A 26,026-nucleotide genomic window follows, 5' to 3' on the forward strand; every position below is an offset into this window, starting at 1 on the left:
TTTATTGTCATTTGTGTAATTTTGTTGTTTTTTTTTTTTGTGCATTTTTAATGTCATCTTGTTTATTTTCTATCACAGGAAGAATGGGATTATATATTGTATATTATATATTGTTTATATATATTGTGACACAAACCTGCTGCAGTAAATCATTCACTTTTTTCACCTCATATTAAATAATTCGCTCATTAGCTCGACTTGTGCACATCGTCCGTTCACATTCTTCCCTCGTTTCTATTTCTTTCCTTTCCCACTTCGTCCAATAAGAACCTGTAAATCACACATCACATGGGTCATTTTTCCCTGCTTGTGTGTTGGCAGGTGGACAGCGACACCATTTGGAATGAGGTGCATTCATCCAGCGCCGCTCGTCTGGCCGTGGGCTCCGTGGTGGAGCTGGTTTTTAAAGTGGCGTCAGGAGAGCTGAAGGTGGGTTTGGTTTCATACATCATCATCATCATCATCATCATCATCATCATCGCTCGTATAAGAGCTTCAGGGTGTGAGCGTGTAATTGTATTATTCTTTCACTGGAGGTCCAACCAAATGTTCTGGAACTAGCAACAGAAACAGGAAGTAGCATGTGCACGTGGGTGGGTATTAAAGTCATCATTTCATTGGATGAAAAACATTGAGCGACCATGTTTTGATTTTTTTTTTTTAAAGTACAGTCAACGCACAATATCATAAATAAATAGGTTGTTATTGTCAACAAGGTTTAAAAATTCCAACAAAGTGTTTAAAAAATTTGAAGTCAGTGGTGACTCGAGTTAATTTATTATTATTGATTATGCATTACTGTACTTAACTGTGAAACTCGAGGCCAGGGGGCCAAATTCGGCCCTTTAGAGCATCCAATTCGGCCCGCAGGAGAAAGTAAAGACAGAGAAAATATTAGTCATTGTGTAATTGAAACTCAGGTGCTTATATTGCATGATTGCAGTCATTTTTAATGTTAAACTGTTGAAAAATTTCTTACAAAACCCTGTAATTTTCCTCTAATTATTACATAATATTTCCTTTAATTAAATAGAGATTGGTCACAACATCAAAGAAGATCCTGTTCACTTATTGCTTGGAAATTGTCATTTTCTTACATGTTTTGTATTTTATGTATACGTAGAAGTGTAAACTAAGGAACAATAATGATAAAATTATCAGCATAAAATCTGTGTCCTTCTTGAGATTAAACTGCTCCGTATTTGGTCCCTGAACTAAAATAAGTTTGACCTCGAAAAATCACATATAAACCGTCTCAAAATATGAGAAACATCTCCTTTTAGAAAGTAAAACTATCACAAAAAAACTCAAGGTTTACATAAATAATCCTTCAATAAATAACCTTTTCAATTAAATCCACCGCTATTTGGTCTCTTTTCAACTCTATCTCTCTTTCTTTTGGACGATTTCATGAAAACAAAGCGTCATCGTGAATGATTCCGTCATGTATGAGTAACATTACCGTAATAAACCACAGTGGTTTTAAAAAGCAACGCGTTAGCTTCCAAAAACTAATGTAATATCTCAGTTAGAGCAAATATTAGCAGAGTTACGGACTTTTTAATTAACGTGTTCCCCGAGATGCGTTCAAGGTCCCTGGGAAACCTAAACAATTTCATTAATTTGTAAAATATCCCTGGACAGCACGGGAAAGATGTGAAAAGAGGACAAGTCTGGGAAAGACCAGACGTATGGTCACCCTATGCATGCACACAGCCTTAGAAAAGGAAAAGGGACCCCCACCCAGACAGACAGACAGACAGACGCCTCCCCCCCCCCCCACCCACTCCGTCACGATGTGCCCTGTAGCCAGGCTTCATGTGTCTGTGTTTGAACGCTGCAGGAGTCGCTAACGCTAATGCTAACAGGCCCACTTTATTACCTTCACACTACTACAGCCACCTGCTGAGCAGCTCATAGCACCTGGTGTTAGCTTAGCATCAGCATTCCACACACTAATAACATTCTACTAGCACACCATGCTAATACCATGCTAGCACAGACCTCACTCATGTAATTATATAACTTTAAACTGGAGCTAATGGATTACATGACATCTTAGTGTCATAGTGAACAAATTTGTTTAAAGTGATGTTTTTAACTAATTTGTAGTGAACGTACATTTGTATTTTCTGTACTAAAATGTATTTCTTACCTTATTAATCCATGCTACACTCAGCACCAAATAAAAAAGGCGATTAAGTGTTTTAACTAATTTTGAAATAATAAATCAAACAATTCAGCAGCTGAGTGATGGTGAAAACAAGCAATAATCAAGAATTTAATCAATAATAATTGAAAATCAGTTTGTAATTGAATTGAAACTTAAATTCGGAATCAAATGGTGAAATTGTGACAGAACACAGAAACTATGTCTCTATAAATAGTTTGATTTTAATGGTTGTGATTATTATTCTATGGTTATAAAACAAATACTTGGATTGGAAAACAAATGGAAATTTGAGTTAATCTGATACGTCTGAATGGATTAATTATGTGACTTTATTAAGGTGAAATCTTTGTGTTTTTCTGTCAGAATGGATTTGCTGTAGTTCGACCACCTGGACACCACGCGGAGGAGAGCACGCCCATGTAAGAAACACAAAGAAAGGATGTATTAATATCGTCATTGGGTTATTTCATTATTATGTTTATTTTGAAATGTACCTGTTGTCGACTTTTGTCTTAAGTTGCAATTTTATGAGAATAAAGTTGTCACTTTATTTCAGATACGACATTATTCTCATAAAACAATGACTTTATTATTGAAACATTATGACTTTAACAGCATAAAATTACGATTTTATTAAGATACGACTTTAATCTCGTAGTGCACAGATTTTTTATTTTATTTTAATGTGGCCCTAATACGCCGTCATAATGTAGCGATGTGAAAATGTATAAAATCAATGTTGGTAACCTAATTATTACAGGGAAAGAGTGTAAATCAGTTTTATCCAAACTGGCTTTTGGTTTGTCGAAAAAGTACTGAGTTTAACGTTGCTTAGAGACGTCGTTAGCACGCTATGCTAACACTGTCCTCTCTCCTCAGGGGTTTCTGTTATTTCAACTCCGTCGCCATAGCAGCCAAACTCCTCCAGCAGAGACTTAACGTCAGTAAAATCCTCATTGTGGACTGGGTGAGTGTCACATGTAACCGCTCTTATTTTGGAGGGAACCTCTCATAACAGATCGGTGTGAAGAAGGTCTTAGCTCAAAGCTGTTGTTTAGAATAAATGAAAACTGCTGGTTTGTTTCCTGATGCCTCAGGATTATTAGACTCAGACTAACGGAACATGTTATGAGATCATCTCTGTTTTGGACGCTTTTTAAGATCCTCAGTTTGTTTTCTTTGGCTCTTCTGTGATGACACTACACGCTTTAATAACATCAGTGAAGAAGGTGATGTGCACGCTTTGATTTCCATCAGATATGGTGACCATGGTGACGTGTCCTTTTTTTTAGGTCCGTCTGGAAGGTTTTACAAATTGTTTGGGTTTTCCCAGGGACCTTGAACACATCTCTGGGAACACGTTAATTTAAAAGACGGTCACTCTGCTAATATTTGCTTTATCTGAACAATTCTACCAGTGTCTGAAAGCTAAGGAGTTGCTTCTTACAGCCAACATTGGTCATTTATGGACACGTGATGGAATCATTAAATATGCCACATTGGAGCAGGAGAGATTCTCCTGGATGATAAAACCTTCATGGAGGGAGGTTCAGAGAAAGATTTGAAATCAAAGGATGAAACTTAGCCTATACGCAGTGGTTCCCAAACAGGGGTACATGTACCCCCAGGGGTACAGGAGCACATTGCAGGGGGGACTCGGAAAGATTTAACTATTAATTTGAAAATAATTGGGAAATTTCCCTTGTTCCTTTTTAGGCTATTTTTTTAAGCATAAAATATGATGAAAAGAGGTTAAAAGTGACAGTAATGGGTCAACATATGTGACATTAGGTGGAAAAGTGATGGAAAGGGTTTATAAGTGCTGAGAATGGATTGAAAGGGGAAAAAATGAAAATTGAAAATTGAAATTTCATTGATAAGTGGCAGAAATGGGAGTAATGTAGCAAGAATGCATTAAAAGGAAAAAAAAATGGCAAGAAAAGGTGATGAAAATAGGTTCAAATATGGGAAGTTTGGCGTAGTTGCAGAAAAAGGTTAAACATAAACAAAAATGTGCCCAAAATGGTAAAAGTTGCAAATTAGAGTGGCCAAAAATGGACAGAAAAAGTGGTGTGAAAAAAAAAGGGCTCAAAGTGTCAGTATTAGAACGATTTAAACTGGCAAATAATGGACATGACAAATTGTGAATGTGGTTTAATATGTCAGAAATAAGCATGAAATATGGTGAAAAGATGTTATAGTGGGTCAATAAATGTGACATTAGGTGGAAAAGTGGTGGAAAGGGTTTATAAGTGCTGAAAATATCTTGAAAGTGGAAAAAATGTGCAGCAAAGACATTGAAATGTGATGTAGAAGTGTCAGAAATGGGAATAATGTAGCAAAAATGCATTAAAAGGATAAAAAATATGCATCAGATCTTTACTGTTCTCAGCATCAGAAATTTTTCCTCTTTTTTACGTGTTCGTTGAGGCAGGTTTTCTCCTCGTTCTCAGACGCTCACGCTCATTTCCCAAAAACCTTTGAAGAGCCATTTTTTCATTTCCTCTGCGTCTGTCGCGCCGTTCTCCTTCTTTTAAGCCACGCCTCCAACCGTCAGCGGCGTTTGTTGCGAGCGGCGCATTAAAGCATTCCTGTGTTGGGGGGAATGAGGTCATTTAATTGATGACATGCGGTTGGCAAACACGCTGCTATTGAAGTTTAATCCTGCTGACTGTCTCTGATGCAGCTCATACGCAGAATGTTGTTTTATTTCAGTTAACGACAGCCCCGCCCCCCCCCACATCAATAAACAACCACCATGTTTCTTACAGCCAATCAGGAGAGACCGCAGAGCATAAAACTAAACTATGTATTTTGTTAAAAGTCATTGGTTTAATCAAAAAATAAAAAAGTGAAGTTATATTTTCAGGTGTTTTATTTTGGAAAATTCCCACTTCCACTGTTACGCACTTCATGAGCCATAAAATATTAATATATTGAAGAAAATTTCTTCTTCTATTTCACATTCTTCTTCTTCTTCTTCTTCTTCTTCTTCTTCTTCTTCTTCTCGTTTGTTGTAGTTCATTTTTCTTTTATCAAATTTTTAAATGTTCATTTAAAGTATTTCATAATGAATTTATGAAAACTTTATTGTTTATTTCTATTTGACACGTGTTCACCTTTTACATAAAAATGCTTTAGAAAATATTTCATTTTGAATCTAGAATCAAAGTTCAATGAAAAATAAATTGTGACATTTAAAAACATTTTCTTCGGTTTCTTGAAAATAGCGTAAAAATATTAGTTCCTCACCTTCTTCTTCTTCTTCTTCTTTATTTTAGGACGTTCACCATGGCAACGGCACCCAGCAGGCTTTCTACGCCGACCCCAACGTGCTCTACTTGTCTCTACATCGCTACGACGACGGGAACTTCTTCCCGGGAAGCGGAGCACCGGACGAGGTGGGCGGGGCCTCTGCAGCTGAGGTGGGCGGGGCCACATTTTGTTCGTAGACCTGTTTTTAAAAATCCTCTGCTTTCTTTTTTTGTAGGTGGGAAGTGGTGCAGGTGAAGGATTTAACGTGAACATGGCGTTCACAGGAGGACTGGAGCCCCCCATGGGTGACGCAGAGTATCTGGCTGCTTTCAGGTAAGACCATGATGTCACTTCCTGTTTTACAGTGTGACTGAAATCGTACAAAATCATACAATAATTTTGTGCTGCCACAAAGTAAACACAGAAAAACATACATAAAATTACTAAACAAAAATGACTACAAATATACATCAAAATAACAGAAATGAACTAAACAAAGCACTGGAATATATACTGTAGGTCCTCGTACAATAAAAGTGAAAATGACAGAAAAAAAACATGATCATCATTGTGTAAATGAAACTGAACAATATTTACATTTGCTCACAGTTTTCCTGGTACTTATATCACACGATTACAGTCATTTTTATTGTTAAACAGTTGAAAAAACTCAAAATTCTTACAAAATTCCTAAAAATGTCCTCAAATTCTGATTTATTTCCCTTAATTTAATAGAAATTGTTCACAAAATCTCAGAAATTTTAAGTGAAGATCTTATTGGGACTGACTTATTGTTTGGATATGGTCAGTTTCTTACATATTTAGTATTTTATGTATACGTATAAGTTTAAACTAGGACACAATAATATTGAATATATTCGTTTTCCAACATAAAATCTGTGGCCCGCTTGAGATCAAACTGCTCCGTATTTGGCCCCTGAACTAAAATGAGTTTGACACCCCTGCTTTACGCAGACACACACTCGTTTCCAACACGTTTCAGTGTGAAACAGCTGGAAAGAAGTGGACGTGTATGGTTCTCGTGATCTTTGAAGATGACTCTGGGTTTTTAGTGTCCATCTGTTCTGAGCTCGACTCGTGCACTCGTGTCTTATCGCGTCGCTCCGCACGCAATCCCACGGAAGCACATTCAGCCTGTTAATGCGCCCCAGAACTCTGCCCCCGCCCCCCCTTTGACCTCTGCGTGTGCACGTGCACTGGTGACAGGCACGTAAATCATTCAGTTCCACTGCTGAAGTAAACACTGCAAACTGTCGCTCATGTTTGGTGCTAATCACTTCACTTTTCACTACTTCAGACACGTTATAGAAAACTGATTAAAGATTAATTTAATCTGAATTTAGATGAAAAAAAAACAGATTTTTGCATGAAATTTTGAAATAATGTGCAATTAATTGTAATTCATTTGGAATTAAAAAAATAAAGTGACCATTAGCAGCACTTACCGTGAAAGCAGGGTTTTTCAACCTTGGGGTCGTGACACCATGTAGGGTTGCCTAGAAATAAAATGGGGTCGCCTGAAATGTCTAGTCATCAAAAATTAAAAAAAAAAAAAAATAAATATAGATATATATTGTTTTTTTTATTGCCACAGTGTCCTTGCGTTCACACCAGACATGGGATGTGGGCACTGTGCCAAAGCTTCCGAAGGATGGAAAAATGTTTTCCCCGTATTCGCTTCATATGTACGTCTGAAGTCAATATAAAAGCGCCGCCAACCAGACTTCCTTTCTTTTCACCATTATCTAAGGAGGAGTAAAAATAATGCTCTTTACCGTCTGTGGAAGCTGAAGAGTCGTCAAAACACTTAACGCCGGCGTTCCTGGATTCACCACCAGGTTAACCAGCGACGCAGCCAACGCTCTTTCTTCAGGAGCACTGACCGTGTCGTAGAGCTCCTGGCGGCCACACACCACCACCGTTATTGTCTCCTCCACACTGAAATGTGTGAAAAGTCCGGTGTCTGTGTTGACGGCGTGACGTCATTGTCAACAAGGACTTTGATTGGCTTTCGTGGTTGCGCGTCACACGAAGCATTCGTTGGAGTTCAATATTTTCACTTCAGACGAATGATGAATGTCACGGCGATGTGGGAACGCGTATGCCACGGCTAACGCTCCTGCCGCGCGCATCAAACCGCGTCACCCAACGGGAGAAGAATTTGCCTCTTACCGCTTCTATCCCATTAACTTTGTTTGTAATCTGGTCGTGCAAACATTTTGTGACGCGTCCGGTGTGAACGAAATAAAATGAAAGTGGTAGGGGTTACTAATTAAATGTATTTTTTAATTTAAAAAGAAAAAAAAACTGATTTCATTTTTCTTAATTGATGTAGAATGATTGTAACTAAGTTAATCGGCATCGATGCTGATACTTATAAATGAAACGTTATTTATTTAAGACATTAATAATGAGTAAACAGTGGTCCTCTGTTTGATGGGAACCAAAGGAAAGAGATGAAATATGAAAACTCACACACCTACAGATGATGCTAATAAACTAATCAGGGAACGCTCACAGGTTCAACGTCCTCGTCCTTTTTCAGCTTTGAGAATGTTTCCTAAAGTCACTTTTTGTCTTTATACTTCACATCATTTGACGTATGCTGAGCCCAATAACTAAGAGCAGCATCTGTAACCAATCGCACATACAGTAGTCTGTTGATTGTTTCTGCAATGGTGCGTTCATGCATCCGAGAGATCGTAGATTAGGATTTTTTTGGCTTCTCCGTTTGTGTGCACTGTGCACGAGGTTCTGCTTTAGTCAAAAAAAAAATGTATCTTCATTGGCAACAAAAAGTCAAAAACGGGAAGAGAGAGAGAAATGGGTTTGTGCAGGTGATCAGCGCTGTTTACTGGGGACGTCCCACTTTACTGGTTACATTTAAAGACCTCAGGGAATCCTCCAAACCAGGGCTTCTCAACCTTGGGGTCAGGTGACACTGGGAGGGGGTAGCCAGATGTGCTCAAGAAACTAGGAATATTTCATTTTTGAACTATTTCAGCCCATTTTTGCAAAATTTGACAGTTTTTCTCCAACTACACCAAATATTCCATATTTTAACCTTCCATGAACACTTTTTCCTGCCATATTTTTGCTCCTTTTGATGCATTTTTGCTTCTACGTCAAATTTCAATGCCTTTTCAGGACATTTAAAACGGCACTTATAAACTCCACCTCTTTTCCACCTAATGTCACATATGTTGACACCTTATTGTCACTTTTAACCACTTTTCTCCATATTTTTGCCAATTTAACCACATTCACGTATCGTCACACCCATTATATATGCCAGTTTAAACTAATTGTTTCTACTTTTTAAATTACTTTACCCCCCCCCCCCCGACACACACACACTTCTGCCACTTTTAAGCCAATATCTACACTTTAAACCATTTTTACCACTTTTTCTGTCTGTTTTTGCCACTCTAATTTGCAACTTTTTGTTTTTAAACTCATTTCACCACCTTTTCCACCATTTTTGGTCACTTTTAACTCATTTTATTTGTGATTAAAACAATGATTTCCATCTTTAAGATGACTATAATAATAATAAACGTTCCTGGATATTATTCAGATGAATAAATAAATGTGGTTATCACAGATTCATAGAACAATGGACCATCATTTTACTGACTTTATGGATGGACCCCAAAAATCTCTCCCCTTTATTCCCCCTTATAGATGGTCCTGTCTCCACATGACTGTTCTAGAATGTTTATGTCTGTGTTCAGCCATCTTCAGCTACAGTGGGGGTCCCCGTTCTCTGGAACCTTTATTTTGGGGGTTAAAAAGGTTGAGAACCACTGCTCCAAATGTCCCGTTCTTCCACCAGATCCAGTCTCCACTTACACCAACACTGACCTGTTTACACTACACAAACCGGTTTAAAATCACACCAGCGCTGTCAGAGCTCTCATATCGCTGTCCTCGCGCCCCCCCTCCCTCTGAGATGCGTGCCGTGCACCGTCCCGTCCCTCTGGCCTGTGCCACGTTGCATTTGCAGGGGATCAGTTCTGAGCCTCCCCAAAGAACAGAGAAAAAAGATAAGAAAATTGGTCCTAATGAAAACCAGAAGCTTCGTCTCCCTCTCCCACTGCCTCTCTCTCTCTCTCTCTCTCTTTACCCCCCCCCCCCAGTTTTTCTTTTTTTTACTTTTGCCATGAACTTGGAAAGACGAGAGGAAGAGAATTAAGTATAATTCAAACCAGGCCTCCACAGCCCCAGATGACAGGGCTTTGAAGTGTAAACGTGCGTGTGTTGTTAGTCTCTCTCTCTCATTCTCTCGCTCTCTTTTTCCTGCATTTTTTAATGAACGAAGGGGGAAACCTTTAAACTCTGCTATTAACCATTTCTCTGCTGGTGTGTGATGGTTTGTTTGCTTCTGAGGGATGGTTTTCCTCATGGTTTGTCACATTAAACACAGAACAACGACCACGACTTTCTGATTGGTGCAACAAATGATAAGGCGTAATTATTCAAATACAATGTCATGTTTCACAGCCGATATAATATTAAAGCTGCAAAACGATACATTTTTCTCTTATCAGATAAAGAAATAGATCAATAAATCATAGATTATTTACTCCAAAATAAAAGATGTAAAAGGTTAAAATTGACACTCGAAAGTTAGTTTTCATCTCCACATTAAACACTCTCGTATTGACATTGTTGGAAAAGTTTGCTGCATTGCATTGTGGGATGTGGAGTCCTGTAGACGGATGCATAGAAGACTGTGATTTCTTGTGTTTCTTCTCCAGAAAAGGTTTGACTCCATTTTTGTTTTACTTTGTTCCCAGTATTCTCAGTGATTTTTGGGGCAAACACAAGAAATCACAGTAAGAATGACGTAAAAACACTTCTACGCATATGCACATGCAAGTGGTGAGATAGGATTTTAAAAAACACAGAAATTGGTTAAAAGTTTTAAAGTAGAGAAACAGGAAAAGTGTTCAAAGTGTCAATATTGGCTTAAAAGTGGCAGAAAAAAGTATGTGGTTAAATTGGCAAAAATAAGCATAAATGATGGTGAAAAGAGGTTAAAAGTGACAATATTAGGCCAACATGTGTGATATTAGGAGGAAAAGTGGTGTAAAGTGTAAAAAATGTCTTGATAGTAGAAAAAATTTGCAGAGAATGCATTGAAATGTGATGGAGAAGTGTCAGAAATTGGAGTATTGTTGCAAAAATGCATTAAAAGGAGCAAAAATATGGCAAGAAAAAGTGATGAAAATAGGTTAAAATGTGGTGAGTTTGGTGTAGTTGCAGAAAAAAGGTAAAAATTAGCAAAAAATTGTTTAAACTAAAAAATTCTGCGTTTCTTGAAGGCATCTGGCGACCCCCTCACTGTGTCTTGTGACCCCAAATGGGGTCCTTACCTCAAGTTTGAAAACCCCTAGTCTACAGGACCTTTTACATCTTTTTTGAGCAAATAGTTTTTAGTGATCTAAGAGGCCTTCACCATGTCTTTATCTGATAAAAAAAATACAGTTTTAAGCTGGAATACACAGATCAGCCATAATATTATGACCGCCACCCTGTGCTGGATGGACTAACTAAGAGAACAGTTCAATCTGAGCTGAACATAAGGGTTTAGTTTTGGTATTTATCTATTTATTTGTTTGTTTGTGTATTTATTTGTGTGGAAATGTATTTCTGAGTTCTAGCTCTCTATTTCTAGCTTACTGCATTGTATTTCTGGTGAACGCGTGTGTAAAAATAACAGAAAAAACATGATTTACCAACTCATTTAATTGTAGATATCTCAGCCCATCCAAATACTTCAATTCAATGAAACTCTACTTCACAATTATTCCAATAACCTGCAGTTTTTCTCAAAGACTTCCCTTATTTAAATAGGAATTTAAAGTGAAGATTGTACAGGTTGACATTCCTTGTTTTTCTAACGTTTTCATTATGTTTCTATATTTTTAAATGTTTACTCCTCATAGTTTTATCCTCAGTGAAACCCAACCTGAGCAGAACCGTTGCTTGTTGGCAGTAAAAGGACGACTTGTGGCTCAGGGCTGAGTCGTAAAGCTTCACCTCCTTTAATTACTAAGAAGTCTTTCCCATCACACGTGCACAGGCTGTGATTCACATACGCTTAATCTTCCTCTAAACCGCGTGTTTCCTCTTGTGCCTTATGCCTACTAATTGATTACTGTGGCTTTGTGTCATTTCTTTGAATGTCGGGGGTGTTATTCCACGGGTTCTGATGACATCAGGACCACTTTTTGGTTTCTGTCAGCCTCACGGATCACTTCATCTATTGTGGGATGTTTTACTTGCACGATGTTGAGAAACTGAAGGTTTGTGTATCTAAAACAGGCATAGGCAACTGGAACCTCAGTTTAATGTGCAGCCCTCAAAAGCAAATGCTGAAAATATACAAGACAACAACATAAACGCACAAAACAACAAAAATATACAGAAATAACTGGAAAATTAAAAAAAAAAAAACACACAAAATGGCTCAAAAAAACACACAAATTGACAATAAACACACATAGAACAACAACATACACGCAGACAATTTGCAGAAATATATACTAACTACAACAAAAATATACACAAGGGCTTTCAAAAACACACAATATGGCAACAAAAATATACAAAATAAGTTCCAAAACACACAAAAATACAGAAAATTGGTTCAGTAACACACAAATTGACGACAAAAATACACAAAATAACTCCAAAAACAAAATGGCAATAAAATCACATAGAACAACATCAAAAATGGCAGGAAAGTATACCAAACGACAACAAAAATACACACAATGGCTTTTGAGACTCAAAAAAAGCAGAAAATGTACAAAATTACTACAAAAATACACAAAATAGGCTCCAAAACACACAAAATGATGACAAAAATACTGGAAATATTGAATTACTTTTAAAAAAATCCACAATATAAGTTTCAGAAATACCTAAAACTGCTCCAATAACAAAAAATATACCAAACGACAACAAAAATCCACAAAATAACTCCAAAACTCACAAAGAAAACAACAAAAGTATGCACAAACAAAAAGTTCTCCACGCTGATAAACGTTTCCCATCTTTGCTGTATTTATTATTCATCATTGGAATAATAAATGAAAGGTAGTAGAACTCTAGTCTCTCTAAAAGTGGCATTAATACCATTATTCTTGTTTCTCCTGAGTTCCTTTCTTTTATTTCCCCCTCAGTATTTATTTTTCTTTGTGACGTTTTCCTCTTAAACGTTGCCAGATCGATGCGAGCACGCAGTGACGCACGCTCCGTGTATCCTTGGCGTCTGGGAATCCCTAAAAAAGAGAACCCGCTAGCTCCGCCCTCTGCCCTCACACAGCTGTGTGTACGCACCAGCGTTGTGTTGTGGTGGGGGTTGGCGTGCGTTACTCAGGGTTGTAATTTGGTGGTGAGCACGAGATGGAAAAACCTTTAGTCCTTCTGAGTGCTGGGCAGCAGCTCCGTGTTCCTGAGGTCAGTAAAGTACAGAGACCTACAACAGAACCCTGTGGTACCCCGGCCCTCACTGAACCACAGTCCCACAGTGACTCAGACACACACTATTTATGAACCCATCCTTGTTCTGCTGTTATAGACCCAAGTAGTGATAGATTTCTCTGTGGCTCTAATTTATAGGAGTCTATACACTGACCCAAAATGTTATGTCATTAATAACTAGTTTCATCTTCTGCCTATGTCCTTTATTTATTGCTCAAAATTCTAAAGATTTTGTCCAATTTCAAAGTACTGGCACAACTTTAGTGCTCAACAATAATTTTGTCAGATATCAAAATACTAATATATATAAGGTTACAAAAGGGTGCAAACTTTGAGATTGGCAATATTCAAAAATCTTAACTTTTCACGGGAATTAATTATTGGAATTAGCTGGAGATTTGGAGTAATATCCAAACATAAATATTAGTACAATTTATATATATATAAAAAAATAATAAAAAACACAACATTTCAACTAGAGTTGCAAAATTCCAGGATTTTTTAAAGTTGGAAACTTTACATATGACTTAACGGGAATTAACGGGAATTTTTCTTACATATTCTTGGTAAAACAAATTTTAGCATTATCTAAAATATCAGCATCACTTATTTTTAAGTTACTCCCAGTTTCCAGTTCATTCAAATAGATCATTCCTATTTACAGTATTTGAATATTCCTGAAATTGCCTATTTTAAATCCCCATTGAAATCAAGTTTTGTGATTGATTCCAATGGGAATATTTTCTGCCCTTTTGCAAACTAACTAACATCTGATTTACTATAACAAATAAGGAGTGCTGAATTATTGCACATGCTAATACGTACATTGCACATGTGCTTTGTTCACCTAAATTAGAATAAGATTTACTAACGTCAAAGTGAAGACAGTTCTATTTAAACACGGAGCATGTGCAGAAACACCAAATACATGGCTTTGAGGAAAACAAGAAGAAAAGCAGATAAAATAAATAAATAAATAAAATAAATGTTGTTGATTTATTCATTCTAAAAAGCTGAGTCAGCACCTCCTCCTGCAGCCATCTGTGAGTAAAGCTGTGACAGTCAACACCTGCTTAAATAGCGTAAAAACACTGGTGTTATTTTTGCTCGTTTGACAGACATAATCCTTCTTGACGTGTCAGCGCCTTTCTGGGCACACAAACCTTTAGGAAATCAGACACTCTGACGTACATTATGTCAAAAATACTGTCAAATTTGGCTCTTAATCCTGAATTTATTAATATTACAAGTTATTTTGTTAAGCTACTCAAATCATTTTTTCAAATTTTAATAAATCTCATCAAATTTGTCAACCCATAACTTAATGAACCATGTTTTTTTGTGATGATTTTACCATAAACGCATCACCAACGTCGTCTTCCTGTTTGTGGCGACGCCTTCTCTCCAATCAGCAGCTGTGACCACTGAATGTTGCTCACAAACATCTGACCACACCCATCGCCTGCGCTCCACGCTCTACACACGTGCACTTACATCCGTTTTACTTATAAAACACGCAGAGTGTGTTTTTCATGCCTTCAAATTTCCTAACTCTCCACTTCAAAAGGTGTAGGTGGTTCTTTTTCCTGCCAAGTGCACGCACGCACGCACGCACACACACACACACGCACACACACACACACACACACACACACACACACACACACACACACACACACTGCAGACCAACGTTTACTGTGAAAACCTTAAAAGAAACAGAAATGCAGTAAAAACCATTTAGCGAAAAGTCCACGTTGGAACTCCTACTTTCTATAAAACACATGATTAGAAATGTTTTATTAACTTAAGCTTCATTAACAGACCTTGTTGCCATGCCAACAAATGTATCATGTGCCGTTAGCTTAGCATTTTCCCTGTAATTCTATTTATTCATGGGTTTGTACCTAGACTAGATATTTACCTCTGCCAAGGAGCAAATATTTCTATTAATACAATTACGTTCAAAGTATTTTAACCAAGGATGACGTTATAGGCTATATGTGTCAAACTCAAGGCCCGGGCGCCAAATCAGGCCCTTCAGAGCATCTGATTTGGCCCGTTAGAGGAAGTAGAAATGACAGCGAAAACATGAATCATTGTGTGAATTACAAACTAATTCAGTTTGAAAGAACTCAACATTTTTCTAAAATCTTGCATTTATTCTCAAATTATTCCACAAAATCTATCCAAATTAAATAAAATGTGGTCAAAAAATTGATAAATTAAAGGCATTTAAGTATCGGTCACTTATTGTTTAGGTATTGTTACATATTTCATGTCTAATTTATTACTGGAAGTGCAAACTTGGGCACATTAATGTAGAAATTGTTCATTTTTCCGCCTAAAATCTGCGTCCCACTAGTGATCAAACAGGTTCGTATTTGGCCCTTTAACTAAAATGAGTTTGACACCCCTGTTATAGGCAATGGTTGAGTCCATTCAATTTTGGAAGGGATTCAGATCAATAAACTGATTCAGGATTAGTTTGAAAAATCCCCAAAATGACGAAATTTTAAAAATCTCTGTTAATAATCGACTGATCTTTAGGAAATAAGACTCAGTTATGTTGGGTTGGTTCCTCAACATTTTGCATTTCATCATAATTTTTATTTTTAAAAATGGGCGTGCCCTACTGTGTGGTTATCAATAGGATAGAAATGTCTTCCTAGCCTTTAAAGTGTGAATGATCCTGATACCGTGATCATTATCATTGATCCAGATAACTGACAATATCTGGAAAAGAGGAGATTTAGCATTTGTCATTTGGTATATTTTTCTGCCAATTTGTGTGTTATTAGAGTTATTTCTGTATTTTTGTGTGTTCTGGAACTTATTTAGTATTTTTGCAGTCATTTGTAAATTGTGTGTTATGTTTCAGTATTTTCATTGTCATTTTGTGTGTTTCGAAAGCCATTTTGTGTTTTTTTGTTGTCGTTTGGTCTGTTTTGTCCGTCAATTTGTGTATTGTGTTGTCATTTTGTGTTATTAGATGGTATATTTTCTTTATTTTTGTGTGTTTTGAAACTTATTTTGTATTTTTTTGTCATTTTTTTGTATTTTTGTGTTCTTTAGAAGTCATATTTTCCTGTCATTTTTCTATACTTGTGTTGTTTTGTGTGTTTATGTTGTCATTTTGTATATTTTTCTACATTTACTTTTGAGAGCCATACAAAATTTGACTCAGGGTCACATGTGGCCCCTGACAAAACATGTTGATTAGTCATGCCACCAGAGTTAGCCAACAGCTAATTAGCATCTGCTGTTGGCTAACTCTGGTGCAACATTAAAAAGTGCATTGTGCCTGTTATATCAACATGGCCGAGCCGTTTCACATCATTATTATCAAAATAATAACATTAGGAAATGAACCAAGTCTTGTATGGGTGAGAAATTGAGTTGCGAGCCAATATTGATGAGAAATCTTTGACCCTAAATGTTCCAAACCGTTTCCTCTGTTGCACAGGACGGTGGTGATGCCGATCGCTAACGAGTTTGCCCCTGACGTGGTGCTGGTATCGTCTGGCTTTGATGCAGTGGAAGGACACGCTTCACCTCTTGGTGGATACAATCTGACCGCCAAATGTAAGTGCTAACAGTGAGCGACGACACTAGCTCGACGTAGCTTCTCTCCTGCTGGTGTTTCCAGGTTGGAAAAGTTGGCGATCCAGCCAGGAGGTGTTTTTTAAAGCCACGCTGCTGATCTGAAATAATTGCGGAGGTCTCAGTCATCAAAGAGGGCGATATAGGAGCTTAAACGAGGACTTATAGCAGTAAAGTAAAGTTAATCTGAATGCATGCATTAGAGTTTCACTCGTCCTCCGTTTAAAGCAGCGAAACATCAAAGGACACCAAACCCAAAGCTGCATTTATTAAAATTAAACCTGCCGCATATTTAGGGTTTTTTTCTAACCGCCACTAAATCCTCATAACACCCCCTCTCTCCTTTCTCCCCCGTCATTGGAGTCACTCCCTCCTTCAACCCCCTTACTTTGACTTTTACTTTCATCCAAACAGGAAGTGAAAGTAAGCTCCAGTCTGAATGATGAAGTCCGCCCCTGATCTCACTCTCTGCTTTCTGTCATTTCCTGTGCTGAAGGTTTTGGCTACCTGACCAGGGAGCTGATGGCTCTGGCAGGCGGGCGGCTGGTTCTAGCCTTGGAGGGGGGTCACGACCTCACAGCCATATGTGATGCCTCTGAAGCCTGCATATCTGCTCTGCTGGGCAACGAGGTAAGATGTGAGCAAGTATACGAACAAAAGTGTTCAGACAAAGTGTGTGATTCATTCGGTGGAGCCTTTATGAGGTCAGGCACTGATGGTGGATGTTTTTCTGCTCCTGGCTTTGTGCACTAGGACACAGTCATTCCCACAAAGCTGGGAGCATCACACTGTCTAACACTGTCTCTGTGCACAGAAGCATTAAGATCAAACTTTACGCCCTAAACCTGGAAAAAGTACCATCTCACTCACTACACACTATATATATATATATATATATCTACTATATACTATAATTATGATGAGCATTCCCACTGAAGTATACTTCTAAGTTTCCCAAAATGCATTTTGAACCTACAAGGACAAAAAACACATTCTTTCCATACTATCTAATGTACGCAGTTTTTGTAGTCATTTTGTGGGTTTTTTGTGTCATTTTGTGTATATTTTTTGTAATTTTGTGGGGTTTTTTTGTTTTTGTAGTGTGTTTTGTGAGTTATTTGCTTGTTTTTGGAGTCATGTTGTGTGTTTTGTTGCTATTTTGTGTATTTTATTTTCATCTTTAGTGCTTTTGGTTATATTTATTGGGTTTTTGTTGGTAATTTGTGTAGTTATCTGTCATTTTGAGGGTTTTTGGAGTCACTTTGTAGGTATTTATTTATTTTTGTAATTTTGTGTGTTTTATTTGGGTGATTTTATGTTTTGTATTATCTTTTCATCTTTAGAGCTTTTTGGAGTCATTTTTTCAATTATAGTGGGTATTTTGTGGCAACATGTGCTCATTTCTTCCATAAAACTTGCGGAAACACATTTCATGGCAACATTTTGGAGATTTTCAGAGACCCTCTATTGTGCTACTGACAAAACTTCCTGTTAACTTCAAAACAAGAGCCCTATTTACAAAAACTCATGAGTATGAGTAGTATGTTAGCATGAGTAGTACGGTAGTATGAGTAGTACGGTAGTATAGTATGAGTAGTACGTTTGTATAGTATGAGTAGTACGTTAGTATAGTACGAGTAGTACCTTTGGATGAGTAGTACGTTAGTATAGTATGAGTAGTACGTTAGTATAGTATGAGTAGTACGTTAGTATAGTATGAGTAGTACCTTTGGATGAGTAGTACCTTTGGATGAGTAGTATGTTTGGATGAGTAGTACGTTAGTATAGTATGAGTAGTACCTTTGGATGAGTAGTACGTTAGTATGAGTAGTACGTTTGTATGAGTAGTACGTTAGTATAGTATGAGTAGTACGTTTGTATGAGTAGTACGTTAGTATAGTATGAGTAGTACGTTTGTATGAGTAGTACGTTAGTATAGTATGAGTAGTACGTTAGTATAGTATGAGTAGTACGTTAGTATGAGTAGTATTGAAAAGAAGAATAAATTAAAAAAAAAGGTAGAAAAGATTCTTCTTCCAACATTTAGCGTTAGCGTTAGCGTTAGCTCACTGAAATGTTTTCCAGTGTCTTACATGTCAGACATCTACAAACACTTACTTTAGGCCTTTTTCACATATTTAAAATCATTCTGGACTCATCAGTGGCTATTAAATACATATGATGGCTTTTCTCTTTTTTTGCATGAATTTAGTTGAACAAATTTGTCAGACTTTAGCATGTTGTTCTTTGTTTTTGTCTGTCAAATATAACTGAAAGAAAACTAATGCTCTTCAACTGTTCAACTTCTTCATGGTTTTGAAATGTTTTATGATCTTGGTCTTGACTCAGTCTGGACTCCCAAAGGTCTTGGTCTTGTCTTGGTCTGGGTGCGTTCTGGCCTTGAGTTCAACACACTGTCAGCTGTGTGACTTGGCGTTGGGCGTGTGCATTAATTACAGTTTAGTTTACCCGTCATTCCTTCACGATCTCACGATCTGTCGTCACTTTCCAGTGAACGTTCTGCCAGAAGAAATAAAATAACTCCTAAGATTTCAAACATGGCTGTGTTTGGAAGTGTTTTTCTAGTTTTTGATGTAATCCAAAGTGCAGCGTTTATAATCAGGGTCACATTTCTGATGTCTATAAACTGTTAATGGCTGCACTAAAACCGCTCACATGGTTTCATTTTCGTAAGTTTCAATGATCCATTATCTAAGCCACGATCAAAGATGGAAGGAAAAGGTCAAAAACTGAAACCAGATTTATGAATCCAAACTTTCCTCTTCTACCAAGCATCTCTTGATCTTTAAGATTGAATTCATCTCCTTTGTATGTAAACATCCAGCGTAGCCAGCATTAGCAGATGCTACGTGCACATGGTCCCAGGACACGTTTACCAAATGTAGCGTAACACCTGTCAACAAGCATGAGTTTTTACTGCATGCTAGGGTTAGCTTAGCTGCCATGGAGGAAAGGCCCAGGAATGATTAAAGCCACCTTTGCTCTGCAGTTTATCAGCGCTTATAAAGCTTTAGCTTTAGCGGGATGCTAACGTGTCTCTGCTGTCAGCATCACACAGGTCACAGGATAGACATTAGACACCAAGCTGTGTGTGGATGTGGGAAACTTCCTCCAATGAGGACGAAAGAAGGTTTCAGTCCAAACTCAAACTGCTTGTTTTTGAGGTTTTTCTTTCATTTTGTGCAGAGAAAGCAGTATTTTTGATGTCATTTTGAATTGTTTTAATTATCTTTTTATGTATTTTATGTCATTTTGTGTGTTTTGTGGTTGTTTTGTGTGTTTTTCTTTTGTTTTGTATGTTTTTGTTGTGGTTATGTGTGGTTTTGGAGTAATTTTCTGCATATTTCTGTAAATTTATATATTTTTAGAGTAATTTTATATCTTTATTTTTCATTTTGTATGTTTTTGTTGTCCTTTTGTGTATTTTTGGAGTCATTTTCTGTATATATCTGTCATTTTGCTTGCTTTTGTTGTCATTTTGTATGTTTTATGTTCATTTTGTATACTTTTTTTCATTTTGTATGTTTTTGTTGTTGTTTTGTGTGTTTTTCTTTCACTTTGTAGGTTTTTGCTCTCATTTTGTGTGTTTTTTGGAGTCATTTTCTGTATTTCCTGTCGTGTGTTTTTGTGATTTTGTTCATTTGTTCTTATTTTGTATGTTTTTAATATCGTTTTGTGTGTTATGGTTGTCCTATTTATTTTTGGTTTGTGTGTTTTTATTGTCATTTCCTATATTTTGAGTCATTTTGTGTGTTTTTGTACTAATTTTCTGTATATTTCTGTATATTTCTGTGTTTTTGTTGTTGTTTTGTGTATTTACTTTGGGGGGGCGCTTGTGACCTATGTCTGGGTGAGGGAGTTTATTAAATTGAAATGTGTTTTGTACCATTATTGGAAAACAACAGGCGTGGACGGTGAGTGTTAGTGTGTGTGTGGTATTTATATTTCAGCTCAGACTCTGTGTGAGAGGCTGAATGTGTGTAGATGTGTATGGATGTGTGCGACATTGGCAGACGAGCAGCTACTTGGCAACAAACAGGTGAATCCACTGGACAGGAGAACTTTATTCAGAAGTGCTCACCCACTGATGACAATAGGCAGATCAACCAATCGGAGGAAAGGAAAGGGATTTGTGATAAAGCAGGTGTGAGAGTGAAGAAGAGAAACAAGTGCAAATAACATTAAGTTAAGCCTTAAGTAGTGTTTTAATCCTCTCTGTTAGTTTATTGTTTATGAAGTGTGAAAAAGACTTTAAAGTGCATTGTGTTGGGTTCAGAGAGTTACTTCTGGTGAGTGCACGTGCACATGCACGCCCTCAGAGGCTTTGGTTGTCAGAAGAATGAGGAGACGTGTACCTGCTAAAGTCATTATCCTGCGCTCAGCGGGGCGTTTAAAAACCACTAACGTTACACACGTCCAAAACAGACACATTGAATAACGTTCTCCTGGCTGCAGCCCAACGTCACAATATTTAAAGAAAATTACTAAAAACACACACAAAAGACAGCCAAACACACAGTGAATGACCAAAAAACACTCAAAAAATGTACACTAAATGACACAAACATAAAACTACAACAAAAACACTCAAAATGACAGAAACATACAAATACCCATTAAATGCGTCCAAAAACAATAAAAATGAAAAAAAAAAAAAAAAAAAACACAAAAAAACACTCTGAAAGACCAGACAAAATGACAGAATAATACACTCTAAATGACAGAAATAAAACACATATAATCATAAAAACATGTAAAAGACAGCCAAACACACACTGAATGACCATAAAGAAGTTTGTCTGCAGAGCTGTGTGTCAGAGGTGTAATAGAATGATATCACAGTGTTTACCTAGAGTTGCCCAGTATCACTGTTCCTTACAATACATCTGCTCAGACTTCTGGGCCTGAAGGACTTTTCAGTGTCGGTTCCAAAGCTGAGACTCTGTTTGAAGGACAAGCTCATGATTTCATATAAATACTGAGCGGGAGCAGAGGGTTCTTCTTCTTCTTCTTCTTCTTCTTGGGTTTCAGTAGCCTCTGCAGAGGCACCATAGGGCACCTCCTTCACCCTCTCACACATCTGAGAGTGGTTATGTACCCTCACACCTCCATCCTAGGGTCAGCCCGGGTCCAGGGATCAGATACTGAAAGGAAACATAGCCATCATTTTAGGTTTGTTATTAAGCAGCTCTACCTTTAGGTCTGGAGGAAATGATCACTAATTATAGAGAGGAATTTAGAAAGAACCCAGGGTGGTGTTTTATCTCAGGGACCTGCACTTTTTCACTCAAATATATACAGAATATGTCTTATCATAATATCAGTGGTGGCTGTCATTATATGAAGTTAATGATTGTTTTGCTTATAAGAACAAGTCAAATGTAGTTGTTAGTCATTCTACGAAGGAATATTTATATAACATCAACTAACACTCAAGGCCTGGGGGCCAAAACCGGTCCTTTAGAAGATCATATTCGGCCTGCTTGAGATAAAAAAGACTAAAAACTCAACCTGATCTCAACCCCTCCAGATACAAAAATTCAATTAAAATCTACAATATTTTTCAGAGCTCAGTTTTCCACTTCTTACGTCACATGACGGCAGTTATTTTTAATATCTCATATTGTTTAAAGAACTCTCAATTTTTCCAAAATCTGGCAAATTTTCCTCAAAATTTCCCCAAATTCAAAATGAATGTAGAGTTTTTGACCAAGTACAGACCCCACACAAAAGGACAAATAAATACACAAAACGATTCTAAAAACACACAAAACGACAGGAAAAATCACACACAACAACAAAAAAGATAGCCAAATGCATACTGAATGACCAAAAACCATACACAAAAGGAAAATAAACATGAAACATGAAAATGACAGAAAAACATAGATTCCCACAAAATCACTTCAATAAAATAAAAGATTCACAAAATAATGACAAAAACACAAATAAGACAGCCAAAATACTATGGATGAACAAAACTCTTACACAAAATGACTCTAAAAACACACAAAAATGACAGAAAAATAAACGTAAAACAACAAAAATGCACAAAAGACAGCCAAAACACACTGAATTACCAAAAACCTTACACAAAATTACAAAAAGTACACTAAATGACAGAAAAATATAAATACCTACATAATTAGTCCAATAACACTAAAAATTAAATATGCACAAAATAATTAACCTGGCCAGAGCCAGATTGATTTGCATCCTTCCCTCTAACTCGAGCTCTTCACATCACAAGGCAAATACGTATTTGGCAATTTGAAAAAAAATGTCAAAAATGACAACCTGTATCTGGATTTGTTGACAAGTTAGTTCTTTTTACTAATTAAATTGAAAGTAATAATGCAGGAAAAACAGAAGACTGGCCTTGACCTAAGGTCAAGGTCATACAATGAAAGGAAATGTTGTTCAATGGTACCAGTCTGAGCACAGTATGTCAATTTGTGGCCAAGTTATATGGAAAAAAGTGGGTTTTTTTTGGCTGAGCTTTGTCGTCCTGAGAGTGTTGAGGTTCACTTTTCTGAGAAGTTCTTGACCTTAAATATGACCTTGAGCAAAGGTCAAGGTCACACGTTGAAAGGAAATGTTGTTCAATGGTACCAATCTAAGCACTGTATCTAAATTTGTGGCCAAGTTACAGCTTCGGTCTGATTAAATAAAATACTTCACTTGAGATGAGCTTTTCATAAATGTAAGCATCAAACTTGTACGATAAATATTCATAGAGATATGTAAAATGTTGTTTTTTTACACATGACACGACCTTGACATTTTGGTCAAAGGTCGACTGCACATCCTTGACATTGCCCCTATGAGATGACATACGTGTCTTTAGTGCTGCATTAATAGTTTAAGAGGAGTTCTAGGGCAAAGGACAAAAATAATAATAAGAACTCCAAAGAGAACAATGTATTAAAAATACACAAAATAACAACAAAAACACAAAAAAAGACTTCCAAAACATGTGTCCTTAGTTTTAAATGGAAAAAATTATAGTGATAAAGTGAGTATTTCAGTGAATAAGCGAATGTAGATGTTGAATGTTTCTGACTGAGTGCAGACGTGGATCAGTCCTGAATTAGAGGACAGGTGGTCAGTGGTTTGAACAAAGGCAGATCCTTCGTTGTCTGTGGGTTTGTAACTGATAGGAAAGAAAGGCTCAAATGTCCTTGATCTGATCAAACATACGACAGAAAGGGTCTGTTCTGATCATAAAACCCCTCGTAATGGACGTGGAATGTTGCTGGAGATTGTCAGCGCTGCTGCTGCCTCGAGTTTAGGGAAAAAACTAGAAAAAGATGTTTTTGTTTAGTTTTTTATTCTTTTCTAGAGTTTGGTTTGGCCTGAAAAAACCAAACCATCAAACTGGGACTTTAAAAACCATCGGCGGAACGTTGAATTTGTCCAGCGACTCCATTGTTCATCTGTCATCAGTGTGTGTGTGTGTGTGTGTGTGTGTGTGTGTGTGTGTGTGTGTGTGTGTGTGTGTGTGTGTGTGTGTGTGTGTGTGTGTGTGTGTGTGTGTGTGTGTGTGTGTGTGTGTGTGTGTGTGTGTGTGTGTGTGTGTGTGTGAACTAAAAACTTTTGTAGTTTGAGTTTTAATCTAAATGTTCTATCACTAACTGTTGGATACGCACATTTCTAACTTAAATGTGCATCACTCGATATTAAACTTCCTGAGATAAATAGGGTTTATAGCAGAGTCTGGGTCAATTTTAAATGTTAATGAATTACAATTATTATGACATCATTATCTATCTATAAAGCAAGGAATCTGTGTGTGTGTGTGTGTGTGTGCGTGTGTTTGTGTGTGTGTGTGTGTGTGTGTGTGTGCGTGTGTGCGTGTGTGTGTGTGTGTGTGTGTGTGTGTGTGTGTGTGTGTGTGTGTGTGTGCGTGTGCGTGTGCGTGTTTGTTCCTCAAATATCTCTGTGAATAAGGCTCAGATTGACCTGAGACTTTCAACAACTCAGGGTAAGTTAGAATAGCTCAATGTGATATTGATAACTGACAAAATGACTCAAAAACTACTAAAGATGAAAAGCAAATGTGCAAAATACCAACAAAACACACAAAATGACCCCAAAAACATTAAAAATAACAAAAAATATACGCAAAATTACTTGTATGCGCACACACACACACACACACACACACACACACACACACACACACACACACACACAGACACACACTCTTCTTTCCATAAAAAGGTCACTTGCGTTCCACAATGTGCATTGCACATCATTACCTTGCTCAGTTAGCATAGCGCAATCAAGCTGACTGCCAACACACATACACAGGTACACAACACACACACACACATGCACACAACAGTAAACAAAGGACTTGTTGTGCATTATTTTTACTGTGCTGAACCAGTGGAATTCCGTGTCTCTGCAGTGTTTGGGTTTCTCTGCATCCCTCAGGAATGTCTTTAGCAGAGCACATTCCTCACGCTTACCTCGCTAGGCTTGGTTTTGGAGTTTGTGCGTCGGACCCTTTGGTCACACAATGATTGGACCTCCATGAAAAACACAACCTTTCTTTGCTCCGGTCCATCTCAGGACACGTCCAGGTCTGCAGAACTCAAATAAACACGGTGTCATCATCGATGCTATGGCTGCCAAATATAAATAACTATATACCTATGCTGGTGTGTGTGTGTGTGTGTGTGTGTGTGTGCGTGTGCACACGTGTGTTGGCCCCTGGAATTCCCTGACAAGAGCCATTAAAGTTTATAAGCGTGAGGCCCAACTGTCAATCAGTGTGACAGGTCGGGCCTGTCCAACTGCAGTCTGAGGTGAACCGTGGGGAACCCAGAGAACCCCAGAGAACCCCTGACCTCCCTCTGACAGGCAGACTGGATTAGTCTGGGACTGGATCCGACCTGCTTCGTTCTTTGCACCTGAAAACTTCTAATGGGTCATTCCAAGTCGTTCAACAAATGGCCCGTGCACTTCAGTCTAAAAAAAGTCTGACATTTTTACCAATTGTTCTGTGATTATTCAATAATCACATTTTAGTTTCATCGCATGAATACTTTTTGAGATATGGACAATTTAGTGAGGGGGGTGTGTCCTTTTTTTTCTTCCATTTTCATCTTCCAATATATTTGTAACTCCATCACATAGAAAGGTAAATATGGCATAGTAATAAGCTCCACCCACTCTCTCAGAATATAGAAAAAGATCTGCTATACATCCTATCTGGTGGACATGTCAGCTCCTCTGAATAGTCACAAAGTCAGTGTGTGTTTGGGTCTGGAACATGTTTGGGTCTTCAGTAAACTACTTAGCATATGTCTCAGATCCCTGTAATGTGATCAGCTTAGAGCTATGAACATAGACTGTTCACATCACTAATGATTAGTCACAGATATGCATTGGTTCTTGGGTCACATGCTCTGGAAATCCGATAAAATACTTTTTTTTTTTTACTGTTTTCATTGG

At 37.4% G+C, this 26,026-nt stretch overlaps 1 protein-coding gene across 1 annotated transcript in view; it reads left to right on the top strand.

Moving 5' to 3' along the window:
* LOC114455067 (histone deacetylase 4-like) overlaps window positions 1-26,026 on the top strand; it is a 69,401-nt gene that overhangs the window by 37,003 nt on the left and 6,372 nt on the right. Inside the window, 7 exon segments of the mRNA XM_028436075.1 lie at window positions 322-429; window positions 2,537-2,592; window positions 3,053-3,140; window positions 5,455-5,574; window positions 5,664-5,761; window positions 16,407-16,525; window positions 17,040-17,173. Of these exon segments, the coding sequence (XP_028291876.1) occupies window positions 322-429; window positions 2,537-2,592; window positions 3,053-3,140; window positions 5,455-5,574; window positions 5,664-5,761; window positions 16,407-16,525; window positions 17,040-17,173 (723 nt within the window).

This window comes from Gouania willdenowi, chromosome 21 (genome assembly GCF_900634775.1).
Source record: "Gouania willdenowi chromosome 21, fGouWil2.1, whole genome shotgun sequence".
NCBI classification, from domain to species: domain Eukaryota; kingdom Metazoa; phylum Chordata; class Actinopteri; order Blenniiformes; family Gobiesocidae; genus Gouania; species Gouania willdenowi.